This window comes from Aulonocara stuartgranti (genome assembly GCF_965226115.1).
Source record: "Aulonocara stuartgranti genome assembly, chromosome: 7".
NCBI classification, from domain to species: Eukaryota; Metazoa; Chordata; class Actinopteri; order Cichliformes; family Cichlidae; genus Aulonocara; species Aulonocara stuartgranti.
Window position 1 is genome coordinate 3,939,625 of NC_138945.1, and position 25,694 is coordinate 3,965,318.

Consider the following 25,694-nt stretch of genomic DNA (forward strand, 5'->3'; position numbering starts at 1 on the left):
CATTCGGCAACAACAAGCACTGAGACATGTCATTTGTTTTTAAAATCAATTCTATTCTTTGAAAACAAGTCAGTGAAGTAGAGCTGTGTCCAAGCAGATTTTCATTTAGCATTAAGGTCAGAGAAAAGGAATTGCTCTGTGTCTTTAACATCCATGTAAACTATTAGTTGCGAGCATGTGGTCATCAGTCACAGTGTAAAAACCACAGGGCTACTCATGATCCTTTGGATCCTGTGTGAGTTTGGCTAACTTTAGCGCTGCTGTCTTCTCTAACACATCCACACCCTGGTGGGTGGTTACACATCACTTCGGTTACCTGGTTATATTTCACTTTAATCTGACAAACAGATATACAGATAGTGAATTTTAACATCAAAGCACAACAGCACTAGTTAGCATGGCTTTTGTCTCTTATCCTTTTCCTCCTTTTCCCTTTAAAAATTTTCCATTAAAAACAAGAGCTTCTTTTTTTAAATCAGTCAATCACAGCATAGCCAGCCAGATCTAAAATCTCGATGTTATGAAAAAAAATGAGAGATTGATTGAATTTAAATAAAAAACCAAGCAAAAATAAGTACAAATGAACTGAAGAAGAAACATGCACTTACAAGACGACACTTCTATTTTCCCATTTTCCACATCACTACCATTTTAATTGAATGTAATTTCGTGAGAAAGAAAACCTTAGCTGTGAATTTAGTTCCTAAATCACAGCAAATGTGATCTCATTTTAATGAGGTTGCTTTTTTGTTTAAACTGATGCTTTTATTTCAGTTTTCCTTCACCCAGATCTCGAAAAAAAAAATTGTTCTTATTTTCCCATTTTAGAGACGATTAACCAAGGACAGAGATTTACCTGATTATTACAGAATAATAAAATACTAGCATCTCACTCAACAACACTGTAGTGCAGTAGAACACTTCATATTAAACAAGTACTATAATATTAATATGTATTCATATACTTAAATTTCAGTATGATTTATGTCTTTAATATTTTATGTGTGCATGTAGAGAGATGAAGACATCTGGGTATATCATTGTCCTTCCCAGAGGCACACGATGTTAAAGCCTATCCTCATCACTGGTAATTATGAGAATTTTCAAGTATAGAAAAAAGTGGGCAGACACAGTAAAAATAGTTTTTGTTTCTGTGCAAACTACAAGAGGTCATATCTGCCAACAGCATCTCCGTGTTTGTGTGACTAAAGACAGCTGATAATGTTATTAGACAGTGTGTAACTCACAGTCTATTTTATCATTTGTAAGATAATTTTAATAAGAGTGTTTGAGGTACCGAATTCAGTTACCACTGGGTGAACCTTAGTACCAAGCAACTCTAGCGGCCTTTGCAGGCACACCTACTTTAATTCATCTATCATTGGGGGATTAGGGGTGGAGCCTATGCCAACCTATCCTACAGGGCTCCAGACTGAAATCCCTAAAGTTGAACTGAGTAAAACTTTTACTGTTAGATGTCAGGAGATTGCAGTCAACTGAGCTCTGTTTTAATAACCTGCCCAGTTAAAGTGCATAATCCTACTTACAGTGGTTTATCTCAGCTGTCAGTATGCAGAGGGAGAAGCATCCACATCTATTTACTCTGGAAGAGGCTGTAAAACTTTGTCTGATATGGGTCAGTGATTCAGAGTAGCACACTTCTGACCTATGACGGTGATAATCAGGTGAGTTGTTGAGGATATGCTGAACTTTTCTGTCATTAAGACCATTTTTGTTTGTTTGTTTTTTGCCACTGTTAGCTGCTGTTAGCGAAACTGTCTTTGAAGTGGATGTAACCTTGTTTAACTCTGACATTTAGTTAATGAATTCTCATATGATGTGAGAATACAAGCAACACTGTTTATCAGAGGAAAAAGTGACATTTTTAGGACACACAAGGCTAACATTAGCTGGCATAATGTTTGTCTATAACCAGCTGTTGTTGCTGTCTGTAAGTAACAATATCAGAAATAAATGACACAAACAAAAAGAAGCATGTTTGTGCTTCATTTTGTGTGTTAGAGCCCTGACTTCAGTTCTGAGGTTGTTGTCTGAGGCAAAGAGGAAAAAGATAATATTTTATTAATGTAGCCGGATGGACTACTGGCCTTTCTCTTTCTCTCTCTCTCCCTCGCTTGCTATACCGCCCTCACTCTCTCCTGCGCTCGCTCTTGGCTACGCAACTAGGTTAATTGTGAATCCACCTGCATATTGATTGCAGGGCAGCGTCAGTCTGTATAAAAGGAAGCCAGTTTTCTCTTGGTTCATTCCTCCCGTGTTTTTGGCGAAAAGCAGAAGTAAATGCTGGGACTGATGGCATGCGAAATGCAGAAATATTGCCTCGAGAGCAGTTTGTGTAACATGTTGTTGACAGTGCTTAAAAAATATGTTTGTCGCGTTGGGAAAGAGAAGGGTTTTCAGTCGGGGTACGCGACCATGGCTATTCCAACCCGTCAGCGTATGGTTTCTAGTGTGGGGTGCACACTAGCTCTAGGTCTGCTCTTGTTGGTACACCCGAGTCTGAGTGGCGTGGGCTAAAGGAACTCCTAAAGTGCCAGCAAGAGCAGTTAAATCAGCTCACGGAGACAGTGGTTTCTTTGCAGAACCCCTGAAGAGGTGTTCGTCCTTCACGGGGTGGCCCGGTGATTTGTCGCCAGTGTCAGCAGCCAGGACACTTTGCTAGGGAGTGGTTCAGGCCCCCCTCGTATGGCAGTTGGCAATCACCTTCCCGCTACCCAGTCAGAAAACTAAAGCCCTCTGAGCTGCAGAGCCACAGTTCAGGTGGGGAGTTCATTGGCTCACCAGAGGATAGGATTGGTCAGCTAATTCAAGTTCAAGTTCAAGTTCAACTTTATTGTCACTTCAACCATATACAGTTTAAAAATACACAGTGAGGCGAAACAACGTTCCTCCAGGAACCAAGGTGCTACAAGACAAGTTAGTGCAAAAAAAATAATAATATATAATATATCTAGTAATAATATTGTGCAAAAGAGCATTTACAGGTTGGTGTGTGCGATGGTTTGGTGGTGTAGGTCAGTGTGTTTGCGCTTGTGTTGGTTAGTCAGTCCAGTCTCAATGTTTTGAGGTATTTGAGTTAAGCTGAGTGATAATGTTAGTGTATGTGTGTGTGTGCGTGTTTATCAGTCAGTCCCTTTTTGCTGAGGAGACGGATGGCTTGTGGAAAAAAGCTGTTGCACAGTCTGGATGTGCGTGCCCGAATGCTTCGGTACCTTTTTTCCAGATGGCAGGAGTGTAAAGAGTGTGTGAGAGGGGTGTGTCCGATCAGCCACAATGCTGGTGGCTTTGCGAATGCAGCGTGTGGTGTAGATGTCCTCAATAGAGGGTAGAGAGACCCCGATGATCTTCTCTGCTGTTCCCACTATCCGCTGTAGGGTCTTGCGGTCTGATATGGCACAGCTCCCAAACCAGACAGTGATGCAGCCGCTCAGGATGCTCTCAATAGTTCCTCTATAGAAGGTGGTCAGGATCGGTGGTGGAAGCCGGGCCTTTCTCAGTCTTCTCAGAAAGAAGAGACGCTGTTGGGCTTTCTTGTGCAGGGAGCTGGTGTTGAGGGACCAGCCGAGGTCCTTCTCCAGGTGTACGCCCAGGAATTTGGTGCTGTCAACGATCTCCACAGAGGAGCCGTTGATGCTCAGCGGTGAGTGGTCGCCTCGTGTCCTCCTAAAGTCAACAACCATCTCTTTTGTCTTGTCAACATTCAGAGACAGGTTGTTGTCCTTACACCAGTCCGTTAGTCTCTGCACTTCCTCTCTGTACGCTGACTCGTCGTTCTTGCTAATGAGACCCACTACGGTCGTGTCATCAGCGAATTTAATGATGTGATTTGAACTGTGTGTTGCTACACAGTCATGAGTCAGCAGTGTGAACAGCAGAGGACTGAGCACACAGCCTTGTGGGGCCCCAGTGCTCAGTGTGGTGGTGCTGGAGGTGCAGTTCCCGATCCGTACTGACTGAGGCCTTCCGGTCAGAAAGTCCAGGATCCAGTTGCAGAGGGAGGTGTTCAGGCCTAACAGGCTCAGCTTTCCGATCAGTTGTTGGGGGATGATCGTGTTAAATGCTGAGCTGAAATCTATGTACAGCATTCGGACGTGTGAGTCCTTCTTGTCCAAGTGTGTCAGGGCAAGATGGAGTGCAGTGGAGATGGCGTCGTCCGTTGAGCGGTTATGGCGGTATGCAAATTGCATTGGGTCCAGTGAGGGGGGCAGCAGGGTCTTGATGTGTCTCATGACGAGCCGTTCGAAGCACTTCATGATGGTGGGTGTAAGTGCGATAGGGCGGTAGTCATTGAGACAGGACACAGAAGACTTCTTGGGCACGGGGACGATGGTGGTGGCCTTGAAGCACGTGGGGACAACGGCACTGCTCAGAGAGATGTTGAAGATGTCGGTGAGATCTTGTCCAAAGATTGATGTGTTGATTAGCGGGGTGACAGTCCCTTGTTTGATGGATACTGGGTCCATGGTATCCACCATCACAGAGAGCTTATTTTTGGCACAGCTTTGGGCTGCCAATGGGCTTGCCATTCCGTACAGTGGCTATTTGGAGCTCTGTGTACTCCTGTGTGGCAAGGAAATGCCCTTTTGTGGGATCCTTATAGTGAAGGACCCTCCTGGTGCCACGCCCTCTGTTCCTGGCATCTTAGGAATGAATGTAATCCGCCGCTGTTATCAAGAGCTGTTTGGGGCTTTCGGTGGCTCCTTGTTTAATTCACCTTTTGTATCACAGGCACCAAGATCAGTTTTGGAGGCCTTACATCAGTGTCACCAGTCTGCAGCCCAAGCCCCAGAGGACCCTGTCGGTACTGTCAAGGTACAGAGCTCGCGGGCCATGCGGATACCTGGTGGCATCATGCAGCTGGTGGCTACCACCTGTTCTCAGCAGTTGTCAGGCCAGGCCGTGCTTTTTGAACCTCCTGAGTCTGGGCTGCTAGTTGGGTTGCTGGCCTCTCCATGTTTGGTCCAGGTGGACCCGTTTGGGAGTGATAAGCCAAGCTACTGTTGTGAGCCTCCCTGCTGGTGTTAGCGAGGAACACTCCTTTCCCGTCACAGTTTCCTCCCATACCACAAGCAACCCTGCTCAAGACATGGTGGATGCGATCGACCTGTCTGCTCTCGCTGAGTTGGAACAACATGAGGTAAATTTACTTTTGCAGAAGTACCACTCTGTTTTCTCTGCTCACGAGGGAGACTTGGGCTGCACCAATCTGATCTCGCATGACATACCTCTACTTGATGACGTACCCATCCGGCAGAGGTACAGGCGAATTCCTCCTTCTGATTATGAGGCTATCAGGGCCCACATCATTCAGCTATTGGAGACCCAGGTAATCAGGGAGAGTAGCAGTCCTTATGCCTCTCTCATTGTCCTCGTCCGCAAGACGGATGGAAGCCTCCATCTGTGTGTTGACTACCGCTTGCTAAATAGCAAAACGAGGAAGGACGCCTTCCCCTTACCTCGCATCGAGGAAAGTCTGGATGTGCTAGCTGGCGCACGCTGGTTTTCTACAATCGATCTGGCCAGCAGGTACAATCGGGTACCAGTTTCTGAGCAGCATAAGCCCAAGACTGCGTTTTACACACCGTTTGGCCTGTTCAAGTGGAATCATATGTCATTCGGGCTGTGCAATGCTCCTGGTACCTTCCAGTGCCTAATGCAGAGGATGTTCGGGGAGCAGCAGTGCCAGTCGCTACTGCTGTACCAGGACGAAATCATTGTGTTCTCCTCGTCTGTCTTTCAGCACCTGCAATGGCTGGAAATGGTGCTTGCAAGGCTGCAGCAAGAGGGGCTCAAGGCTAAGCTAGAAAAGTGTGCCTTCTTCAGGCAGAAGGTTAGCTACTTGGGCCATGTCATCTCTTGCAAGGGCATCTCCACCGATCCAGCCAAGGTTGACGCAGTAGCCAAATGGCAGTGTCCTCGTTCTGTGTCAGAGTTGCGATCCTTTTTGGGTTTCGCCAGCTATTACCGGCGCTTTGTGCAAGGGTTCGCCACATTGACGGCTCCCTTGCATCAAGTGGTGGCTAAATTGGCTGGCACCAAGTCAAAGAAGGGCTTGGGACAGACTTTGAGTGCCATCTGGACACCTCAGTGTGAGGAGAGCTTTGAGGCCCTGAAAGCGAAGCTCATGTCTGCCCCTGTCCTGGCGTATGCCAACTTCACACGCCCATTTATCTTGGAGATTGATGCCAGCCACAGTGGTTTGGGTGCGGTTCTCTCACAGGAAACAGAAGGTGGTGTTAGGCCAGTGACTTATGCTAGCCGAGGTCTCCGGCCCCATGAGAGCAACATGGACAATTACAGCTCCATGAAGTTGGAGTTTCTTGTGCTCAAGTGGGCCATGACCGTAAAGTTCTGGGAGTACCTGCTGGGGCAGAAGTGTATGGATTACACTGACAACAATCCACTCAGTTACCTCTCTTCAGCTAAGCTTGGTGCCACCGAGCAGACATGGGCATCCCAACTGGCGGCCTTCGATTTTGAGATTAAGTATCGATCAGGCCACAGTAATAGGAATGCTGATACTCTCTCCCGACAGTATGAGACAAGCTCCAGCCTGGCCGAGGGCATGTTGCCTGGGACTCTTGTCCCAACTTTGCTTCAGCAGGCTCCGTGTCCAGCAGTGTTGCCCTCCATTACTCAGTCGGAGATTGGGGCCTTTCCTTCTCATTCTCCATGGGATATTCGTGCTTTGCAGGAGGCTGACCCCCTCCTGAAGGGTTTCTTGGTATACTGGAGGAGGCAGTCCCTGCCCTCTCGGGGGGAAAGGAGTCAGGTCCCTAAACCAGTCATGGTTCTGCTGCATCAGTGGGATCATCTGGTGGAGAAGGATGGCATCCTCTATCGCTGGATTTTGTGTCCGGGTGGAGGTGAGGAAGCCCTCCAACTTGTTCTTCCGGAGGCTCTGAAGCCTGAGACCTTGAGGCAGCTACATCAGGATCATGGTCCAGTGGTCCTGGTACCTTAGGTGGTGGGTCGTTTTCACACTTTCCTTTGTACAGCACTGGGTGCCGGCTGTCATGATTTTCTTTTCGTGTGGTTTTCTTTTGGGTCCACAGCTACTGGTAAGTCACGGTTCCATGGTTGTTTTATGGTACTTTTAGGACACTGTCAACTATGACGCTATATTCAGTATTTTCTTAATGTTTCATTTTATTTTTGTCAGCATAAATAAAACTGTATTAATATCGGAGCCAACCTGCCTCGGTCTGCATCTTTGAATCTGTGGGTCTCTTTCGTTTTTATCTATTTTTCTTAAATATATATTTCCTGGGGGTGAAATTCCCCTAGGTGGCGTTGTTGTTTTTATTAGTTTTTATATAACCCCTCCGACCACTTGGTCACATTAAGATACCGGTGGTGCTGTCTCTTTCCTTCGCATTCTTGTTTCTTTGGTTAAGATACCCTCTCAGACGATAAAACAAAGCTTTGATCCTTCATATCTGGAGAATGAAAGTGCACACAATGCCTTTTGATTCAAATTGAAATGACACGCGAACGTCTACAACTCCTCTTATCCTCCTTTGACCTACTGCATAAGTAAAACACGATTACTTCAGAATACAGATGGTTTCCACAAACCTGCTCCTATGTATCTTTTAATACATTAATTATAAGTGAGTGCATCAATCTGTTAGATGGCATTATTACACAGTAGCTATGTATATTTATGATTATAGTATCCTGTTTTTAAGTGCTAACATCTGTGAACTGCAGATGTTAGCACTTAGTACTATAACAGTTTCCTGATGAACAGTTTTCCTGACATTATCTATAACTTGCATGTCAGATCATAACATAATGTTCACTTACATTTGAGACAAGTGAACAAAAACACATTTCTTTTTGAAGTTTTAAGACAGTTAAATTTTTAACTGTGGTCTGTTTTTCAGCTCAATAGTGCAATCTGTCATGTTGTAGAGAGAGGCAGCCATTTATCTTGTTTTTGATTGTCTCTTTTTATGAGTAATTTACTCATATTTCTGTTTTTTATATTTCTTTTCATTCTCTTCATTTTCTTGACTCTTGACATGCATCTGTCTGAGCTTTCTGTTTCTTTTCCATCTCTATCTCATTCTTGCTTTTCTCTTTCAATAATCCTGCTTGATTTTAATCTTCCCAGCTTAGCTCTGTCATTTCCTCCTCTCTGTCTGTTTGGTGCCTGATATTTGGTTCTTTATGACTGTATTGTGTTGCTGAATGTGTGCCCATTTCTGTTTTTATCATAGAGCAAAATATTCTGAGCTGGTTTGGTGGTTTGGTGGATGAGAGGCCAACAGCTGCACTCTTCTTCACAAAATGCCTCTTCAAACTGGTTTGAGCACAACAAGGTCAAACTGAGATTTTTATCTTTTCCCAGAGCCATGAAACAGCTTTCTGAGACAAGCAGATCCTCTCCTAACCACAGTCTTGTGTTGGCTGCCAACCAACACGAAATCACTTTGCCACTTTGCAAGAGTCGAGACAATTCATGTTCTCAGAGGGTGACCAATTTTCACCTCTCAGCTGTAAAAGTGCAGTCTGAGTCACTCTGAAAATAACTTTTAGAAGATGCTGAAAAGCTGCAAACGTGAGATTGGAGGTGGTTCAGACCTGATGAGCAAATTGTTTGGGGAACATCAAAACAAAAATATCAGCTCAATTGTTGTGTGGAGCGTCATTTTCATTCTCAGGGTGTCAAATGCTGCCATTAGGTCAGAATCTGCCGGGCTGTCAGAGAAAACCTGTTACACCGCATTAGCATTGGTGCAGTGGTGGTAGTTACACTCGCAGTAGCACAGAAACAGAGCAGGGGGAAAAGAGAGCGAAAGAGAGCCAGGGACAACAACAAGAGACAACATCGTCACATTAGAAAGGTATAGTAATCATCCACAATTATTTTCAGTTGCGGGTGATAAAGGATTCAGAAAGTTTATTCATGCAGTGAATCCTATGTATGCAATTCCAAACAGAAAAACACTCTCCCAAAAAATCATCCCAGGCCCATATGACAGAATGTGCATCCTCTTTTTGTTTTCATATTTTAATTTATATTTAATTGTGTTGTGATTTGCAGTGTTTTGTGTTGTTTCCCTTTACATTTCTTTAAAAGGAGAAAGCTGAAAATTTAAATAGTTAGAAGTTGAAATGTAAATAGTTGGTTTTTGTATTTTATAGTTTATTTATTACATTTCATGTGGAGTGCATAAATAAAAGTATATTTACGGTGGCCCCTACAGATGAAGTGCGTACAAACTCCGAAGCTCTTACAAACTCCAAACCGCAACGGAAGTGCTCCAGGATGCTAGGGGCAGTGTTTAACTTTTCTCACCTAGTGGCTACACAATCCAGGAAGTACCAATGACCGGACTTGGTGTGTGGTAGTAACAGGTAAATGAACCAGCAAAGGTGTACTCTCAGTGGCAAGGGAACAATAAGAGAACAGCACCACCAAGGCTGGAGATGGAGCAATACTGGAAGAGCATATGGGAGAAGGACGCAACCCATAACGGCAATGCTCAGTGGCTAGTGGATCTGAGGGCAGACCACAGCGACCTCCCCGAACAGGGTCCAGTAACCATCACAGTGGCAGATATCCAAGAAAGGGTCTCCAGTATGAAGAGTTGGACAGCACCAGGCCCTGACATGGTTCACGCCTACTGGCTGAAGAAGCTGACTGCACTCCATGAGCGCCTGGCAGCACAAATGAACCAGCTGCTAGTTGATGAGAGACACCTGGAATGGCTAACCGAAGGCCGGACAGTCCTAATCCTCAAGGACCCCCAGAAGGGACCGGTCCCCTCCAACTACCGACCAATAACCTGCCTCAGCACCACATGGAAACTCCTGTCAGGCATCATAGCGGCTAAGATGAACAGGCACATGGGTCAATACATGAGCGGGGCACAGAAAGGTATGGGCAAGAATACCAGAGGCGCAAAACACCAGCTACTGGCAGACCAAGCAGTCAGCCGAGACTGCAGGACCAGACTGACCAACCTGTGCAATGCCTGGATTGATTACAAGAAGGCCTATGACTCAATGCCCCACACCTGGATCCTGGAATGCCTAGAACTATATAAGATCAACAGGACCCTGAGAGCCTTCATCAGGAACTCAATGGGGATGTGGCGGACAACACTGGAGGCCAACCTCAAGCCCATAGCACAAGTCACCATCAAGTGCGGGATCTACCAAGGAGATGCTCTGTCCCCACTGCTGTTCTGCATTGGCCTTAACCCCCTCAGTGAGATCATTAACAAGAATGGCTACGGATACCGACTATGGAACGGAGCAGTTGTCAGCCACCTCCTGTACATGGATGACATCAAGCTGTATGCCAAGAGTGAACGAGACATCGATTCACTGATCCACACCACTAGGATATACAGCAATGACATTGGAATGTCGTTCGGACTGGAGACGTGTAGTCGGATGGTAACAAAGAGAGGGAAGGTAGTCAGAACTGAGGGCATTGAACTACCAGAAGGCAACATTGCAGACATAGAGGACAGTTACAAGTACCTGGGGATCCCGCAGGCGAATGGGAACCATGAAGAGGCCACTAGGAAAGCTGCAACCACCAAGTACCTGCAGAGGGTCAGGCAAGTCCTGAGGAGTCAGCTGAATGGTAAGAACAAGATCCAGGCCATCAACACGTACGCCCTGCCCGTGATCAGGTACCCTGCTGGGGTAATAGGCTGGCCAAAGGAGGAGATAGAAGCCACTGACATAAAGACAAGAAAGCTCCTTACCATGCATGGAGGGTTTCACCCCAAGTCCAGCACCCTGAGCCTGTACGCTAAGCGGAAGGAAGGAGGCCGGGGACTGGTGAGTGTCAGCACCACAGCCCAGGATGAGACAAAAAACATCCACGAATACATCACGAAGATGGCCCCAACTGACAGCGTGCTCAGTGAACACCTCAGGCAGAAGAAACCCAAGAAAGAGGAGGAAGGTGAGGAACCATCATGGAAGGACAGGCCCCTGCACGGTATGTATAGATAGATAGAGAAGGTGGCTGATATCCAGAAATCCTACCAGTGGCTGGACAAAGCTGGACTGAAAGACAGCAGGGAAGCACTAATCATGGCAGCACAGGAACAAGCTCTGAGTACAAGATCCGTAGAGGCTGGGGTCTATCACACCAGGCAAGACCCCAGGTGCAGGCTGTGTAAAGATGCTCCAGAGACAATCCAGCACATAACAGCAGGGTGCAAGATGCTAGCAGGCAAGAGATACATGGAACGCCATAACCAAGTGGCCGGCATAGTGTACAGGAACATCTGTGCCGAGTATAACCTGGAAGTCCCGAGGTCAAAATGGGAGATGCCCCCAAGGGTGATGGAGAATGACCGAGCTAAGATCCTGTGGGACTTCCAGATACAGACGGACAAAATGGTGGTGGCTAACCAACCGGACATAGTGGTGGTAGACAAACAGAAGAAGACGGCCACAGTGATCGATGTAGCGGTTCCGAATGACAGCAACATCAGGAAGAAGGAACATGAGAAGCTCTAGAAATACCAAGGGCTCAGAGAAGAGCTCGAGAAGATGTGGAGGGTGAAGGTGTCGGTGGTCCCAGTGGTAATCGGAGCACTAGGTGCAGTGACTCCCAAGCTAGGCGAGTGGCTCCAGCAGATCCCAGGAACAACATTGGAGATCTCTGTCCAGAAGAGCGCAGTCCTGGGAACAGCTAAGATACTGCGCAGGACCCTCAAGCTCCCAGGCCTCTGGTAGAGGACCTGAGCTTGAAGGATTGACCGCCCACAGGGGCGAGTGGGGAATTTTAATATATATATATATACAGTGGGGCAAAAAAGTATTTAGTCAGCCACTGATTGTGCAAGTTCCCCCACCTAAAATGAAGACAAAGGTCAGTAATTTGCACCAGAGGTACACTTCAACTGTGAGAGACAGAATGTGAAAGAAAAATCCATGAATCCACATGGTAGGATTTGTAAAGAATTTATTTGTAAATCAGGGTGGAAAATAAGTATTTGGTCAATAACAAAAATACAACTCAATACTTTGTAACATAACCTTTGTTGGCAATAACAGAGGTCAAACGTTTACTATAGGTCTTTACCAGGTTTGCACACACAGTAGCTAGTATTTTGGCCCATTCCTCCATGCAGATCTTCTCGTTTTGGGGCTGTCACCGAGCAACACGGACTTTCAACTCCCGCCACAGATTTTCTATGGGGTTGAGGTCTGGAGACTGGCTAGGCCACTCCAGGACTTTCAAATGCTTCTTACGGAGCCACTCCTTTGTTGCCCGGGCGGTGTGTTTTGGATCATTGTCATGTTGGAAGACCCAGCCCCGTTTCATCTTCAAAGTTCTCACTGATGGAAGGAGGTTTTGGCTCAAAATCTCATGATACATGGCCCCATTCATTCTGTCCTTAACACGGATCAGTCGTCCTGTCCCCTTGGCAGAAAAACAGCCCCATAGCATGATGTTTCCACCCCCATGCTTCACAGTAGGTATGGTGTTCTTGGGATGCAACTCAGTATTCTTCTTCCTCCAAACACGACGAGTTGAGTTTATACCAAAAAGTTCTACTTTGGTTTCATCTGACCACATGACATTCTCCCAATCCTCTGCTGTATCATCCATGTGCTCTCTGGCAAACTTCAGACGGGCCTGGACATGCACTGGCTTCAGCAGCGGAACACGTCTGGCACTGCGGGATTTGATTCCCTGCCGTTGTAGTGTGTTACTGATGGTGACCTTTGTTACTTTGGTCCCAGCTCTCTGCAGGTCATTCACCAGGTCCCCCCGTGTGGTTCTGGGATCTTTGCTCACCGTTCTCATGATCATTTTGACCCCACGGGATGAGATCTTGCGTGGAGCCCCAGATCGAGGGAGATTATCAGTGGTCTTGTATGTCTTCCATTTTCTGATGATTGCTCCCACAGTTGATTTTTTCACACCAAGCTGCTTGCCTATTGTAGATTCACTCTTCCCAGTCTGGTGCAGGTCTACAATACTTTTCCTGGTGTCCTTCGAAAGCTCTTTGGTCTTGGCCATGGCGGAGTTTGGAGTCTGACTGTTTGAGGCTGTGGACAGGTGTCTTTTATACAGATGATGAGTTCAAACAGGTGCCATTCATACAGGTAACGAGTGGGGGACAGAAAAGCTTCTTACAGAAGACGTTACAGGTCTGTGAGAGCCAGAGATTTTCCTTGTTTGAGGTGACCAAATACTTATTTTCCACCCTAATTTACGAATAAATTCTTTACAAATCCTACCATGTGAATTCATGGATTTTTTTTTTTCACATTCTGTCTCTCACAGTTGAAGTGTACCTCTGGTGCAAATTACTGACCTCTGTCATCATTTTAAGTGGGGGAACTTGCACAATCGGTGGCTGACTAAATACTTTTTTGCCCCACTGTGTATATAAAAAAAAAAAAAAAAAAAACACCCAGCACGCCCCTGCGGGCGGTTTATCCTTCAAGCTCGGGTCCTCTACCAGAGGCCTGGGAGCTTGAGGGTCCTGCGCAGTATCTTAGCTGTTCCCAGGACTGCGCTCTTCTGGACAGAGATCTCCGATGTTGTTCCTGGGATCTGCTGGAGCCACTCGCCTAGCTTGGGAGTCACCGCACCTAGTGCTCCGATTACCACGGGGACCACCATTACCTTCACCCTCCACATCCTCTCGAGCTCTTCTCTGAGCCCTTGGTATTTCTCCAGCTTCTCGTGTTCCTTCTTCCTGATATTGCTGTCATTCGGAACCGCTACATCGATCACTACGGCCGTCTTCTTCTGTTTGTCTACCACCACTATGTCCGGTTGGTTAGCCACCACCATTTTGTCCGTCTGTATCTGGAAGTCCCACAGGATCTTAGCTCGGTCATTCTCCACCACCCTTGGGGGCATCTCCCATTTTGACCTCGGGACTTCCAGGTTATACTCGGCACAGATGTTCCTGTACACTATGCCGGCCACTTGGTTATGGCGTTCCATGTATGCCTTGCCTGCTAGCATCTTGCACCCTGCTGTTATGTGCTGGATTGTCTCTGGGGCATCTTTACACAGCCTGCACCTGGGGTCTTGCCTGGAGCAGTTGTCAGCCACCTCCTGTACATGGATGACATCAAGCTGTATGCCAAGAGTGAACGAGACATCGATTCACTGATCCACACTACCAGGCTATACAGCAATGACATTGGAATGTCGTTCGGACTGGAGAAGTGTAGTCGGATGGTAACAAAGAGAGGGAAGGTAGTCAGAACTGAGGGCATTGAACTACCAGAAGGCAACATTGCAGACATAGAGGACAGTTACAAGTACTTGGGGATCCCACAGGCGAATGGGAACCATGAAGAGGCCGCTAGAAAAGCTGCAACCACCAAGTACCTGCAGAGGGTCAGGCAAGTCCTGAGGAGTCAGCTGAATGGTAAGAACAAGATCCGGGCCATCAACACGTACGCCCTGCCCGTGATCAGGTACCCTGCTGGGGTAATAGGCTGGCCAAAGGAGGAGATAGAAGCCACTGACATGAAGACAAGAAAGCTCCTTACCATGCATGGAGGGTTTCACCCCAAATCCAGCACCCTGAGGCTGTACGCTAAGCGGAAGGAAGGGGGCCGGGGACTGGTGAGTGTCAGCACCACAGTCCAGGATGAGACAACGAACATCCAAGAAAATAATATATATATATATATATATATATATATATATATATATATATATATATATATATATATATATATATATATATATATATATATCAGGGCTCTAGAGTGCGAACAATTTGGTCACATATGCGACCAAATTTTTCAGTGGTGCGACTAAAAATAAATATTTGGTCGCACCTGTGCGACCAACTTAAATATCTCTGCAACTCTCCGTGTGGTCAACAACAGACACACATTATGCCCCTATCATGGACTAAACCAATCAGAGATAGTCAGGGGCGGGACCTCTGATTGGCCGTGGTCCAGTTGAAAGTGCAGGTGGAAGAGAGAGGTGAGTAGCTTGAATAAAGCTTGAATAAAGCGATATCAATTCATTAACAAAGACGTAAACACAGAGTGGACCCGACACATCAGAATCAGCTTTGTCTCTCAGTTTCAGTTTTCAGTTTTATTTGTCATATGCAAGTTAGCACAGGGTCAACATTGCAATGAAATGTGTTTGACGAGCAGCAGTCACTCAGCAGCATGGTACAGTAGGAGAAAATATAATAAAATAAAATAAAATAATAAAGAAAATAGAAAAATAGTAAGGAGCAAAATATTAGAGAGACATGGTAAAAGAGAAAAGATTACTAAATATATATGTATCTATAAATATAAATATATGTACACTAGTGATTAAATAAGAAAATCTTGAAAAGAAATATGACGGGAGGGCAGATGGGATATTGCACAGGAATGAGCAGCAGAAAATTACAGTATTGCACTTTTAAATATAAATATCAATGACAATAAAGTGGAGTGACCAGTGCAGATTAAACTGCTTTCTCACCCGACGGCCCGTACACGGACACACTGTCGGAGCTTAGCGATTCTGATGCGTCGGGTCCGCTCTGTGTTTACGTCTTTTTTGTGCTGATTCTGAGCTGCAGGTTTTGTCTCTCCAACCAAAATTCGCCGAGCCAGCAGCAAAAGAAGCAGCAAACTGTGCTTCACATTTGATAAATGTCGTCATGAATTCCCTCTGACTTTTGCTGTTTTGCTTCCACCACGATAAAAATCACACTTCCTGCACAGCTCTCTCTCTCTGTGTGTACTTCAGGAACAGTTTCCCGTCTCAAATCTCTTTTTTCTGCATTATTCATTCGCTTATTACCCACCAGTCTACCGTTGTTTACAGCGCTGTCTTTTTCTTTTTTCACTTAAATGTCCTCGGACAAGAAAGCCTAATTTCTGCTGTTCAATACTGAAGAAATTTAAACTTATTAAAATTGTGCAAAATTGCAGAATATTGCAGAATATTTTTAAGGTTATCTGCTATAAAAAGCCAGACCAGGAAAATCTCCTTCATGTTTTTCTGTGTTCTCAGTTACTTTCACACAAAGGTATCTGCTGTGATGTTCACAATTCTGATGAAGTCTCATGTATCAATACTGATAAATGATCAGAATTATAATATTTCTTACTGTCTGAGGCTAAATTGAATCAAATCAGGACTTTGAGAACCGGAATCGAATGGATTATAGAAATCAGTGATGATACCCAGCCCTAGTGAGCCTGATCTGTCTGAAATTCATAGCCAGTGCTCTGACACGGTGCCATCAATCTTTGAATGCTGAAAAAGCACAGTGTATCCAGGAAACACATTATATGTGTTATGTGACGGCTGTGTGCAGGCAGGAGAAGGACCCAAAGTGCAGACTCCGGAGACAGACGTGAACTCAAAAAAACAGCTTTAATGCTGAACTCAAAGTAACAAACCTCCAAAGTACAAACATTAACGCAGGCAGGGAAAAACCAAAACACACAGCATAAGTGAGGGTAGATAAGAGTAGATCGCAACAATGACAAACTGAAACACAGGGCTTAAATACATAGAGGGAGCAATCAGGGAATGGACAACAGGAGGGAAACACAGCTGGGGCAAATCAGAACTGACGAGACAAGGAAGCGTAAACTGAACACACTGAGATAAGACAGAGACCTTCAAAGTAAAACAGGAAACACAACACAGACTGAACTAAAGACACAGACTCGCATGCACTGCAACAGAGGGAACAGAGATGTGGGACCAGGGCAGACACAGACACTGACTGGACACGGGGATATAGCAACTAAGGATACACAGAGACGCGAACTAGACAAGGGGATACAGCTGACAGGGGAGACAGAGCAACTAGAGAAGACAGAGACATAAACCATAAGACAGAGCTCAAAGAAACCAAAGACTAGAAATTATAAATAATATAATAAACTCAAAAACCCTGGGTCAACGACCCAGGCATCCTAACAATATGCTGCAATAAATGCACTGCCCGAGTGTCCCCTCTCCCCACTGCCTTTCAGCAACAGACAGCAGCAAACAGGTCGTCAGAGGAGGCCAAGATGATGATTACGTTTAACATTTTCTACAATATTGAGCACTTTAAGCACAAGTTTGTTAGTTAATAATTTAGAAATGAATATTGTCTGTATGGACTTCCCCCCCAAAGAAAGTGCACATGTAAAACTCAGGTGTTAAGCGATGCGGTTGAAAAATTGGAGTGCACCTAACTTTTGTGCCGGTACGCCTAAATTTTTAAAGTTAGGCGTACCGGTGCGCCCATGTCAAAAAGTTAGTCTAGAGCCCTGCATATACATATATATGTATGTATATATATGTATGTATGTGTATATATATGTATGTGTATATATATGTATGTATATATTAGAGATGGACCGATCCGATATTACGTATCGGTATCTGTCCGATACTGACCTAAATTACTGGATCGGATATCGGAGAAAAATAAAAAATGTAATCCGATCCATTAAATATCACGAAAGCACCTCACAAAACTTGCAACACGCCGTAACTCGCCTCAGAACGTTAGCACGTCGGAGCAGTATGCATCACGTGATAGAGCGGCTGTGGCATGCGGGACCTGTCGGTGGTCTGGATAGCATGACGGCTGGTAACTGTGCAGGGGCGGAGCTAGCAAAGTTTAGCCAGGGGGGCCCATAGGGCATTAACAGGGAAAAGGGGGCACAAAGACATACTTTTCTTTCTTATTCTCATTTAAAATGTCGAGCTTTTAATAAATAATTATCCAAATCTTACACCCAAAGTTTTAATTTGATGTAAAATGAATAGAAGTCAATTACTGTATATAGTGACTATTTCCTTTGGGAAGGTACCATCTGTGCAGTCTGCAATTTTGTTGAAGAAAGATGTTGAATCTATTTAATATTTCTTGAAAAATAATTGATTTCTGTGCATTTTTTTTCACACTGCATCAAATTAAGGTTGATTACGTCGATTAAGCATCATGAGGTGGAGCGTGATGGGTGGTTCCCTATTTTTTATTTATTTATTTTTGTTGTTGCTGGGAGTTGGAACCCTATTAGTTAGGTTGCTTAATATTTACGCTAAGTACTCTTTAAAATACCAGAATAGGGAGGATGGTGTAGGTTTAAGTTTATTAGATTGATCAGTATTGCTGAACTATGAATTTTTTTTTTTTTTTGCATACAGGTATAACAGAATAGCTTTAGTGTAGTTGTTGTTTTAAACTTGAGTATGAACTTATACAAAATGCAGCAAGATATTTAAAAAAAAAACAGTTTTGTTGATTAAAAAACACTATATCGGATTCATATCGGTATCGGCAGATATCCAAATTTATGATATCGGTATCGGTATCGGACATAAAAAAGTGGTATCGTGCCATCTCTAGTATATATACACACATATGTTATGTGTGTGTATATATTTTAGGGGTGCAACGATAAATGTATCAATATTGAACCATTCGGTACAGTACTTTCGGTTCGGTACGCATATGTATTGAATGATACAAAATTTTATATTTATTTTATCAACTTTTCTTCTGACGATGCTGTCTGTGTTGAGCGCTCAGTGGATCTGCGTTCGACTACTCCGCCTAGGCTGCATTGTCGAGCACAGATCCACTGAGCGCTGCCCACATGCATGCACTCAAGCTAGCAAGACAGAAGTTAAGCTCGTTGCAACATGGCAACTGCCTCAATGCCACCCGAAGTTGAACCTCCTCCACCGTCATTGAAATCTGGCTTTTGGAACTATTTTGGCTTTCATGTGAAGTTATGTCGGATGTGCCACTCCATGGTTAATTACATCGGTGGGAACACAACAAATATGAATGCACATTTAAGCCGACATCACCCTAGTGCAGAAGCAGACAAAAACAACAGCAAGCACGCATGCTACAAACTTTACATTTAGACAGCCGTTAGCACATGATTCTAAGAGGGCAAAAAAGATCGACAGGGCAATTGCTACTTTTATTGCTGTCGACATGTGACCCTTTTCTGTTGTAGAAAACACCGGGTTTCAGGAAATGCTGAGAGTACTTGAGCCCCGTTACAGTATTCCTTCACAAACCTATTTCACTGATACCGCAGTTCCTGCTATGTACAAGGAGACAAAAGCCAAATTAGAGATGGCAGTGTCAGCAGCACCCGCTGTTGCTCTAAACACAGACGGCTGGACGTCAAGAGCTACACAGAGCTACCTGACTGTCCGGAATGGCAGATGAAAAACTTTGTTTTGCAGACACACCTGGTCAAAAGTCACACCACTAACGACTTAGCCAAAGGTCTGTCTGAAGCTGGGGAAGATTGGAAGTTAGTGCAACCATATGTGATAATACCTGTAACTACTGACAATGCTAAGAACATAGTTAATGCCGTCACAGCTGCTGGACTGGGGCCACAAATCGGATGTTTTGCGCATACTATTAATCAGAGGTGGGACCAAGTCATTGTTTTGCAAGTCTCAAGTAAGTCTCAAGTCTTTATCCTCAAGTCTCAAGTCAAGTCTCAAGTAATGTCAGGCAAGTCAGAGTCGAGTCTCAAGTCACTGGTGTAAAAGTCCGAGTCAAGTCACAAGTCTGAAACTTTGAATTTCAAGTCCTTACGAGTCTTTAAAAAAAAAACGAAAAAATAATGTTGCAGTTATGCTAAATGTAAATATTAGACCATGTAATTTTAAAATCTGTGTTTTTCTCAACACATGACAAAATAGTGAACTTAGAAAATATACACAAATTGTGAAATTGCACCTCTTTAAAATGCAGCTCAATTAAACCTAGCTCCAAGAATAATTTTCACCGACAGTTCTGAGATACGCTGCATGTTATTCTTGGATGCGGTTGTAGGACCGGCTTTAAAATCGCATGACAAAAATATCATACACATTAAAAAGAACTGCATCACCAACGTAGCCTGGACAACATTTGCTAGTTAGATGAAGTCAGCTATCTCATCTTAGCATATTTATATGCATATTTATAATCATACGGTTCTTGGAGTGAGTGTATACACTCATGAAGTTTAGTAACTTCAGGTCACTGCAACAAGCCCAGGTACAGTTTACCGACGGATGGGTACAGGACCTTGAAATGCACCGTGTAGAACGAAAGACCATCGTACGTATCATAAGTTTACCAGTCTCACAAATTGTCGTCATAAATACACATTCGTTAACCGTTTATTAATAGGACCTTTGAGCTCAAGGGTAATTAATTAGTAGTGGAAATCATTTCTGGTACCCATCACAGAAATGTAGCAGTGACAATAATATTGTATGCTGTAATCGTACTGGGCAATTAGTGATACAAAAAACCTGTTTTATCCTGTGAATAAAAGTATATGTTTTTGTTAATGTACCATAATAACAGAAGCGAAACACAATATTGTGTCAGGACAATTCACTATTTATGCACAATAAACACAGGAGCATAGCGCGACAATTTCTGTTCAGCGCCAGACTTGCTTGTAACCTATATCACCAATTATGTTATGAAAATGACGTATTAACTACTAAAAAACACTGACCTTCGTGTAAATGCTTGGAGCAGACTAACCTGTGAGCTGGAGTGTTCTGGGACGTTATATTTGATCTTTGAATGGCTGCAATCCAGGCCATCCGTCGCGTCTTTGTTACTTCGGAAACATGGCTTGAACAATTTCTCTTCAACGACGTAATCCGATAACAACCGATCTCTTTACCCGTCGGCTTCCCGTGGCTGTCATGCGACCGGCTATTGCAGTTAATAATACAACGGCTTCTTGACATTTTTGTGTTTCTTTTTATCGCTGTGTGACTGATTTCAATTGAAAGCCTGCGTGCGCTACTACCGCTTGCCACGAGTTCCCAGAATCCTTTGCGGTTCTACCTGTGAATGACGTCACATTTTCAATCTCTATATAATATGCATGTTAAATTTTATATTTTGGGTAAAATATCAAGTCTTTTCAAGTAAACCGGTTCAAGTCCAATTCAAGTCCCAAGTCATTGGTGTAAAAGTCCAAGTCAAGTCACAAGTCTTAGAACATTTTTTCAAGTCAAGTCTAAAGTCATAAAATTAATGACTCGAGTCTGACTCGAGTCCAAGTCATGTGACTCGAGTCCACACCTCTGCTATTAATATAGCTGCTCAGAAAGGAATGGCAGTGCAGAAGGTTTCCCATCTCCTGGCAAAGATAAGAAGAATTGTCTCCTTTCACAGAAGCACAACAGGATGCAATGTGTTTAAGAAAAAACAGCAACTGCTACAGCTTGGTGAAAAAAAAATGATTCAAGATGTTCCAACTAGGTGGAACTCTTCTCATGATATGATGGAAAGATACCTTGAACAGCAAGCAGTGTATGCTGCTATGGCCGACAACACTGTGAAGAAGAGTATGAAGTACATTCAGAATCTAACTCAGGAAGAACATGCACTGTCTGAAAATCCTGTTACAGTCATGAAAACCCTAAAAACTGTGGCAGTCATGATGTGTGAAGCGTCATCTCCAACAGCTTCCATGTCCTGCCACTTAAAATGAACATCCTGAACTCTATGGCGCAGTCTGGTGATGACAGCCCAGCAGTGAGAAATGTAAAAAAAAAAACAACATCAGGGAGAACCTGGAGCAGAGATACGCTGATCGTGTCCTTCAGAATTACCTACACAAGTGCACAGCTTTAGATCCACGATTCAAGTCCCTGTGACACTTGGATGATGTCACTCAGCTGAGAGTCTATGGAGCACGCACCACAGAGCTTGTCCTGAGCATTGAACAAGTACTTTTTTTTTTTTTCATTTTTGAAATTTTATTTTGCTACTGCTTGATTTATAAATATAAAAATTTATAATATTATTTAAACAAATACAACAGTTTGGTTGTTTATATTTCCTCAGGACCAAGCTGCAGGCACAACAGAAACTGCGAGCTCCGCAGAGACTCAAGCAGCAAACTCTTCAGATTCTCCAACAGCATCTCCACCAGAGAAAAAGTCGGCCATGAAGGAGTTGTTTGGAGAACTGTTCATGGCACAGGAGCCAAGGACCAGGTCTGCAGCCGAAGTGGCAGAGGAGGAAATTAACTTGTACAGTTTAGCAGACTGCATTCCCACAGATGATAACCCACTGAGATGGTGGCAGGAACATCACAGCTTCTACCCTCATCTTTCCAAGTTGGCACAGTGTTACTTGGTTGCACCTGGAACCTCTGTCCCAAATGAGAGGGTGTTTTCCACAGCAGGTGACATTGTCACAGCAAGCAGATCTGTACTGTCAGCAGAACATGTGGACATCCTAATTTTTCTGAAGAAGAACATGGAAATTGTGTAAACTATGTTTTAGTTTGTATTTAAGTGGATCTTTTATTTAAGTTGTTTTTGTTGTATATGCAGCTAAGTGCTAGCACTCCAGAAGATGAGTGTAAGGGGAGGTCCATTAAAGAGTGGTTCATTTTATGGAGACCTGATATGTTCAATATGCTCCCTAGAATATACCCCAGAAGAAGGGTATAGCATAGCTTTTATTTTGAAAAAGGACATTTCTCTGTAATAAACTCGTTTCCAAACTCTTTTATTTTTTTTTAATTATTTTGTTGTTTCAGCAACATTTAATTTAAAAACTGTATTTTTGAGTTAAAAGAAATATTTATGATCTTAATAAATTACAAATTAAAAAAGGCATGAAAATTTTTTTGTATCGAAAAAATATCGAACCGTGACACCAAAGTATCGAACCGAACCGTGAATTTTATGTATCGTTGCACCCCTAATATATATATATATATATATATATATATATATATAGATACACACACACACACACCCGTTGTGTTTTGGAGTTTGTACATGCTTTGTCTCTAGAGGCCCCCGTATATATTTATATATAAACGAAAGAGCCGTCTGTTTTTAGTGAGCCGAGCCGAAAGAGCCGCTTCTGGTCATCCAGAAGTTGGAAATGCAACAACCTTCACCTCTGAAGGGCAATCAGTGTCAACCACCATGTGACTGCACGGATTACCTGCCAAGAAGCAACCTGTCTCCAAACAGTTGCAGTCCCTCCCAGTCTGACTGCACACACACAGAAAGATTGGCGAGGGTCTGCAGATAACTGCCGTCTTATTTATAAATGCAGACAAATTGTTTCTTTGATGCAAACATTTCAAAAGCAACAAGGTCACAAGTTCATTGCATATGGTAATCATTTTTGGTCATGTCACAAGCTCCAGCCGCTGTTTTCCATAGTTGATTGCGACTGTGTGGGCTGAGTTTGGGGCACCAAAACTACTTGGACAGGTTTAGAAAAAGGTTCAGTTTTGAGTTAAAATTTGAAAATGCAGTGTTTTTTGTTTGAGTGGCAACAAACCAAACTGAACTTTACCAAAGTGCCAGTGCAACTGAACAACACACATTTAACTTTGTATAGATCACTGATCATTGATCCTTCTTGGGGTCTCCCCCATTTAAAAAGCAGTTCTATGAACCATTCATGGACTTACCGGTTATAGCAGTCATCCGGGTATTTGTCATACTCCATGTCATAATCAGATCTGAGGAGAGAGCAAGAATAAAGAGCTTAGAAATGATTGGAGGAGGATATTCTTCCAACCTGATGTTGGAAAACTATTTGTATTCATTACATAAAATGTTAAAGATTGGACACGTGCAGTCTTCTTGGGACAAACTGGGTCATTTGTTCATGTTTTAATTATTCTGAATCAAATAACAGAGAATGTCAGGTTAATGTTGGAAGGTGGATGGATGGCTCAGCAGACTTTGAAACAGAAGAGTGTTTGTTTCCTGTTTCCAGTCACTAAAGGTTTTCCTTTAACCGTAACCAAAAATCACATCATCACTGACTTCTATCAACAAAATGATACAGTTGCACTAAACATACTGTGATTTTGTGCCAGGCTTTGTCAGCATTGTCACCAAATAAGAGGGGTGTATTTTTGAATTGTGAGAGACAAACGAATCAGTCCTGCTCATTGGGATGTTCTAGATGTAGTGGAAAACAACTACACTACTTTTGAGATGCACACACAGTAAAGCTCACTAGTTCGAGGTAACCACTGATTCTGTTCAAATGTACACACGGTTTAAGGTATTTTTATGTTCAGATCTGACACACAGTCCTTCTTCAGTCTGAGCTTCATGAAGCTGCTCAACAGGCTGAGCAGACCAGATGGCATCCAGACCTACTTATCCCAAAGAGCCTCTGGGCAGGGCTGCACTAGGTTCATTACATCAACAAAGCCACAGGCTGCTTGTACATGTTCTCATTTTCATACTTCTAGGCTGTGCTGGCCCAAATCCCCTAAAATAGTCCAAATGAAGCAGTGGCATGTGACATGAAGCAGCTCAGATTTGGGCAGAACATTTTTGCAAACAAAGGGCAAATGTTTGGTCACCCCTGCCTCATCCTGACCACATCAGAGTTACATTAACTGACTATTTTCCAGCACCGATGGAGTCTTTTCAACAGAAAAACCTCAACGCTGAACTGATTGTGGCTCTTAAATGCAGCACTATGAAGAACAGTGCTGTCAGTGTTGATGGTTTGCAGGGTTAATTTTAAGAGCAAATTTTGATTTAGCTTTAGTTAGAATGTGGGTATTGTTTTAGTTGACTGAATATCATAAGATTATAGTAGATGAATGATACGGTTGACCAAAAAGTGTAAAGAATTTAGTGTGTTCCCTGGAGGGGCTCACAGAGTTTAAACAGCATCTGTATATGTATCCATGTGTCTACTGTTCTCTTCCTCCCAAGGATTGAAAAAAAAAAACTGAAGGGCGAGAGAGTGGCGAGCATCCAGGGTGTACCCTGCCTCTCACCCTAAGACAGCTGGGATAGTGGAAGAGAATGGATGGATGTTTCAAATGTGATCAGCTGTACAAGGAAATCACTTCTGATTGGATCACTTCTAAAGTCGGATCTGAATATTTTATAGTTTTTATTCGTTGATGAAAGTAGCGATTTTATCATAGTTTTGCCTTTGTGCATTTATTTTTATTTAATCACTTTGTTGTTTTCATCAGAAAAAAGGTTATTAATGAAAACTAGTTAACCATGTCACAGAGTGCTTGAGCCTTTGGATTCAGCTGTTATTTTGCAGCAGTAATATTTATCAGTAAAACCCTGATTGGCAACAAATTGCTGCACAAAGATTATTTTTAGTTTTTATACTTTACCTACAGTTTGTGAATAATACAGTTTTATGTATAGTGAGGTGTTTTAATAGTGTTTTATTGCTTCCTTCGCTAAAGGAATAAAAAAAAATTTAACAGCATTTTTTGGTAACATAGTAGCTATTTATTTAATTATACAGTTAATAATATTTTACAATTATTCAGCCAGGAATGAGTGCAGAAAGATGAAGAAATCCACACAGAGTGAAGCAAACTGCAGGAGGCTGTCAGCATATTTAAAAGAATAAAAGACAGGCGGCATAAAATGGCACGTTACACTTCTGTAAAAGTCACTGCACGCCACTGCTTTCATAACATTAACCCTACACTGCTGAATCCTCCATCACAATCTTGGATCTTCTGCGATCACTACAGGGACAGAGGCGTAGGTGCTCCTGGGTGCAGAAGCAGCGCACACTACCGGATTATCTGTCAGTGAAGTGAGATGCTTCCTGGTTTAGCAAGCTCCTTATTGGGAGACTTTTGATCACAGTCTGAAATGACACCGGTAACTTCAGCACACACTGCGGCAAAGAGGGGTGAGCCATCAGAATAAA

The 25,694-nt window shown here is 43.5% G+C and overlaps 1 protein-coding gene across 1 annotated transcript in view; it reads right to left on the reverse strand.

Annotated features, from left to right (window-relative positions):
• The window catches only part of LOC309711570 (RNA-binding protein Raly-like), an 83,889-nt gene that overhangs the window by 25,135 nt on the left and 33,060 nt on the right, over positions 1 to 25,694 (reverse strand). The window contains exon 4 of the mRNA XM_082541974.1: positions 23,446 to 23,496. Within this exon, the coding sequence (XP_082398100.1) occupies positions 23,446 to 23,496 (51 nt within the window). The remainder of the gene's footprint in view (positions 1 to 23,445; positions 23,497 to 25,694) is intronic.